At 33.9% G+C, this 5,760-nt stretch overlaps 1 protein-coding gene across 1 annotated transcript; it reads left to right on the top strand.

Moving 5' to 3' along the window:
• Window positions 1-2,747: 2,747 nt before the first annotated feature.
• Window positions 2,748-5,468, top strand: LOC124841783 (formin-like protein 4). The gene is made up of 2 exons (XM_047318124.2): window positions 2,748-3,761; window positions 3,956-5,468. The coding sequence occupies exons 1-2, from the start codon at window positions 2,917-2,919 to the stop codon at window positions 5,277-5,279; spliced, it is 2,169 nt and encodes a 722-aa protein (XP_047174080.1). The 5' UTR covers window positions 2,748-2,916; the 3' UTR covers window positions 5,280-5,468.
• Window positions 5,469-5,760: the final 292 nt, after the last annotated feature.

Here is a 5,760-nt window from a genome sequence, read left to right as displayed (position 1 = left end):
TTTAAGTTATGCTCATTTTAAATCTATGTTTCAGGAATTCAATCAAAACCTTATGATTGATCATGATACTACCATAAGTTTAAAGGGCTGTTAAATAACCTCTTTTTGTTATACTTTCAGTTTATCGTGTAATCTGTTAGTAACATGTGTTCTCTTGTGTGCTTTCTATATATATATATATATATATATATATATTGTTGTATTTCATGCAGAGTAGCATGCTTTTGTATCAGTTTTGAAGTGAATAAACATTCTTTCTTTTCTCTCTAGTGTCTTCTCTTTCCTACAGCCTGTATGTTTCTTTACACCAGCACTTTTGCAATAAAATTGTCATGCAAATAAGAGTTATATATATGCACAAAACTTTTGAAATTTATCCATTTTAATAATTTATAAAGAAAATTACAGTAATATAACGAAAAGAAAAGCGAGGTTTCATGTGGGTTTGTGGAGGTGGTCGTGGAAAGTCCGTGATGTTTTTTATTGAGAAAATAAGTATGGAGCGTGATTCAGGGAAGATAAATGTAACAGCGTAATAAGTAGGTTGCATCTACCAGAAGAGAGAAGAGGACAAAAGCCTTGAAAGAAGAAGTAAGCAAAGAACAATAAAGAAGCAACATTGCACCTCTTCAACCTAAGATTCCGACAACCTTTTTCTAAGTGCAACAGCTGGGAGAGCACAGTGACACATTTATTATTATACCTAAGATCAACGTCAATTATGTGCCTAATTAACTACTGCAACCGTTACATCCACCGTCAACACAACAGCATTTATCACTCCCATAATCAAAACCTACAGCGGTGGTTGCCATTTACCCATATTAGCTCAAATTTTAAACCACTGCTCTATTGTCTTATTGTAGCTCTTGTAACATAAACAACAATAATGCAAATGTTGTCATTCTCAGGAACCACTAGGTCCACTTCTTCTCACTTATTGTATCGTAGCTGGATTCTATGTCTCAACAATGCTACACTTTGTTAACACCACCCTCCAGTTGTATATTTTTCTTTTACTTAAGTATTTTTTCTTTATTTTTAATTTAATATCAAAATTTAGAAACTAAAACACATTTTTTATATATGTGTTGTTCAGATATAGTTAACATTTTTGGTAAGGAGTTTAATTTATCCTATTTTTGATTTTTGAATTCTTGTAATCAAACATTCTATGACATGTGTATTTTCTTTTCAAATTTTTATTCTGATAGCATTCAGATACGATGTTGGGGGCAAAAGGACTTACAAGAAACTCTTTTTTTTTTCTTTGGGCCGGAAAATATTAGTTTGAAATTTGAAAGATCAAACTTACTGTGAAACAACTGAATATTTTTAGTTCCACTTATAATTCCACGATTTTATATGTTAGTAACATTACTTTTATAGACGGGTAGTGGATAAGCACACCCAACATATAAATGTAACCAACATAAAAAATAGATATATTTATTTTCCAAACATTATTTATTATTATCAAAATTAAGAAATGAATGATCTTTATTTCATTTAAAAAAAAAGACACTAAATTAGATTGTCTCATTCATCAATTATATTTTTTCCTTTTAATTTTTACACTTAGAAAAATTCTTATTAATTCTTGGACACCTTATTTTTATTTTTTTTAGTCTCTTTAATTTAAAAGTATGAATTAAATGACATGTCTAAAAATTAAAATAGATTAAAATGGTATTTTGTTGTAGGAACTGAAAAGGAATAACTTTTAAGTATATGGATTAATAGATGAAATTTGCAGTACTATAATACTAGATAGCTAATTAGGCTCTAGTAATAATAAATAAATAAATAAATGAGTAGAATTGTCGTTTCCCTCCTCGCTTTTGGTGCATAAAATTAAGCATCTCTCATATTGGATTCTTATTAAAGCTTGTATGCATAATAAGGAAAATCAGTTAAGCCGTTTGTTGGAGGTGGCGTAAGCTTATTCAGTTAATCTTCTGCCAAGTGATGCGAAGGATCAATAGATGTTTATAAAATATGGAACTAAAATAAATAAAACTATTTTTTTTGTCATTTGAACAGTAGTATATTACTAAGAACATTATTGTGGCAAACACATAAAATGATGCCATTTTGAGATAAACCAAACGAGAAGAAAAATATCATCTGGTGTGAGTTTAAGGTCTTCTAACATAGTCAATGATTATTTTTTTATAATAAATAATTATTTTAAAAAAAATCTTAGAGTGATTGAGACAACAGCATAAGCTTAAGAGATGCGACCTTGAAGATACACAAACATAGTCAAACATGAATCTGTTGAGAAAATAAAAATAAATAATAATAGTATAAAAAATGAATTTTAAGTCTAATTTAATTTTATAAAATCAATTAATAGACTTATAAAAATTAGTAAGATTTAATCTTATTTATATTTTATAAATTCGTCTAAGATTTTTACCCTAATTAAAAAGAAAAAAAGTTGATTTAGAGTACAGAATAGAAACCATTAATTCTAAAACTTATAAGTTACATTAAACTCACTAAACATACTCCATCCATAATAATGTTTGTGTCGTTTATAATTTATCTTATTTGAAGTGGAATCTCCATGGTAAGCATCCAAAATTTGGCCGTCATATGTGTACTTTTATTGGTCATGAATTTGGAATTGCACTTTACATGTAATTTAAGTTCCTTCTGACATGGACCAAAGACAACTACCTCATTGAAAATATCAACAACCGTAACCAAGAACATTGAAAACATACTTCACGAGTGTTAATTCTTGTGTGCAATCTTACAACAATTCTTCTATTCTTGTTTTCCTTTGCACTTTTCTGCAGTTCTTCAACCAACTCACAGTCGTTCAGAGTTTGCTGGTATATCTCCTGTCCATGATCACCGAAAGATCTTAAGAAACTCTACCCTTCAAATTCCATCAGAAATATATCAATGTCGGCCTCCACTCATGCAATTGCAGAGGCTGTGGTTGCCACAGCTGGGGCTATGCTACTTATTGCTGCTGTTTTTGTTTACTTCTTTCACAAATTTGTGATTTCTAGATACCGCCAGAGAAACAAAATTGGAGCAAGTTTGCTTCGAGAATCAGGAGTGAACCTTGAGTATATAAACAAAGTTGGTGGCAATGTGAAGGGATTAATTGTTGAAGAAAATGGGGTTGATGTTCTTTATGTGGTGGACACAGAAAGAAGACCATTGATAACTGGATTCCAAAATAGTATACTCAATCCGAGTTTCGAACATGATGAAGACGAAAAGAGAATAGATATAATGGTCCAAAGGTCCAAACTCTTCAAGCCTGAAATTCCACAGCCATGTCAATCTCCAAGCTTGGTTGTTCATGAGAATCATCAAGTGCTTAAGCCAGAATCACAAACACCATCAGTTTCAACATCACTAACACCAACACAAAACCTCCCACAATCACCTCAGCCAGCACCTCCACCCCAACCACCACCACCACAATCTTCACCAATTATTCTTGAGAACAAGAAAACTCAACCACCACCACCTCCTCCTCCTCCAACTCGTCCTCCACCACCACCACCAGGTCCACCTCCTCTTCCAAAGGCCAGTGGCTTCATTTCGTCACTGAAACCCCCACCTGCACCCAAAGGGAAAACAAACATAAGAAGCACCAAAGAGGGTTTGGCAGGGGAGAGTTCAAGAGAAAAGGTTGCTGGCCAAACAAGGCTGAAGCCTCTACACTGGGATAAGGTTGTAGCAAATGTTGATCATTCAACGGTGTGGGATCAGATCAATGATGGCTCTTTCAGGTATATTCTCCTCATTGTTAATTTCACTGGTACATGTTTTCATGGTTTTAAATTGCGGTCTTAATTTTGTTATAGTTTTTGACATTATAATGTAAGTGATGGTAGTAAAAAATTCTTGAACTTGAAATCACTGTTGCTAACCGTTTTTGAAACCTTGACTGTTTATATCATCACTGTACTTTCAACTTTTACAGGTTTGATGATGAACTGATGGAGTCACTCTTTGGGTATTCAAGTAGCTATAAAACACAAGAAAGAAACAGAACTCTTTCCACTTTGGCCAAGTCCAATTCAAATGCACCAACTCAAATATTCATTCTTGACCCAAGAAAATCTCAAAACACTGCCATTGTGCTAAGATCACTTGCCATTTCTCGCAAGGGAATCTTGGATGCTGTTCTTGATGGTCAAGGTCTAAGTGTTGAGACGCTTGAAAGACTCACTAAAATAGCTCCCACCCAAGAAGAGGAAGCTAAAATCATCCAATTCAGTGGCAACCCAGATCAGCTTGCTGATGCCGAGTCTTTCCTGCACTACATTCTTAAAGCAGTTCCAACAGCATTCAACCGTTTGAAAGCGATGCTTTTCAGGTCGAGTTATGATTGTGAAGTTCTTCAGCACAAGGAACAACTACAAGCGCTTGAAATGGGTTGCAAGGAACTGAGAACTAGTGGTCTGTTTTTGAAACTCCTTGAGGCCATTCTCAAGGCTGGGAATCGAATGAATGCTGGAACTTCAAGAGGCAACGCACAAGGTTTCAACCTGAGTGCTCTTAGAAAACTTTCTGATGTGAAAAGCACAGATGGGAAGACCAGTTTGCTTCATTTTATAGTAGAACAAGTGGTTCAGTCAGAAGGAAAAAGACAAGCTCTCTATCGCAAGCACAAACTTCACACAAGCAATGTTGAAGCAAACAATGTGAATAGAGCTTATTCATATAGACTGATACAACAAGAGGAAGATAAAGAACACACAATGCTTGGTTTGCAAGTGTTACGTGGGCTAAGTGATGAGTTATCTGAAGCAAAGAAAGCAGCTAGTATTGAGTATCACAATTTTATCACAATGTGTTCCACTCTGAATGCTCATGTTACAGAAATTAGACAGATTGTAACGTGTTGTGGCTACACCAGGAGTGGTGGATTTATCAACGAAATGAAAGGGTTCTTGGAGGAATGTGAGGGAGAACTTGAGGTGGTGAAAGAGGAGCAGACAAGGATCATGGAGCTTGTGAAGAAAACAAACGATTACTATCTAGCAGGAGCATCCAAAGACAACATGGTAAACCCCTTTCAACTGTTTGTTATTGTAAAGAATTTTGTTGACATGGTTGATCAGGCTTGCATAGAACTAAAAAGGAAGTTGGAAAAGAAGAATTTGGGAGGAGAAGCTGTGTCAACAACACCACCTTTGTCACCATCAAAGAGGGCACCACTGAGATTCCCTAACTTTGATTTGTATTTTCTGTCAAATGTGTCAGAAACTTCATCTTCTAGCCAGTCAGAAGATGATTTCTGAAGCTGGATTTGAGTTTATTTCATTTTGGTTCTGCAAAATGTTCACTGGTGTTCCCTTGTCGATCATACATTTGGTACATAGAATCTTTAACTTTGATGGATTTCTAAGGTGTACAAAAGAAATGACTAAATGAGTATACTTTAATAAGCTCGTTAGAATGTTGATTTTGGTTAAACTGAAATTGAAGGAAGGTTTTAGTCTTGATTCAGAATAATTAAGATATTCATACCTTTTATAATAATCATTTTGGTTATAGGAAACTGCTATAACACTGATCATTATTGTGCTAATTGTTGGGAGAAATGAACTATCTAACATTATATATTCACTCTCATTACACACACAAATTTATCTCCTCATAAATATTTAGTACAATTTATTGAAAGGCTCTACCTATTATTTAAGGTTAAGGTTTACGAGAAAAAGTATACACAAAAATTTTCACATCATACCCAAAGTCATAATATTAAATGTTTCTTAA

Source organism: Vigna umbellata, chromosome 2, assembly GCF_029865625.1.
Source record: "Vigna umbellata cultivar VRB3 chromosome 2, Vumbellata_1.0, whole genome shotgun sequence".
Taxonomy (NCBI): domain Eukaryota; kingdom Viridiplantae; phylum Streptophyta; class Magnoliopsida; order Fabales; family Fabaceae; genus Vigna; species Vigna umbellata.
The sequence above is the reverse complement of the archived record's forward strand: the minus strand, read 5'-3'. Positions and strand labels throughout refer to the sequence as shown.

What these genes read in the sequence shown, in the direction of transcription:
- LOC124841783 (XM_047318124.2), top strand. Translation starts at nt 2,917, where the DNA reads ATGTCGGCCTCCACTCATGCAATTGCAGAGGCTGTGGTTGCCACAGCT. An exon ending in ATCAATGATGGCTCTTTCAG is followed by an intron (nt 3,762 to 3,955) that starts GTATATTCTCCT and finishes CAACTTTTACAG; the next exon opens with GTTTGATGATGAACTGATGG.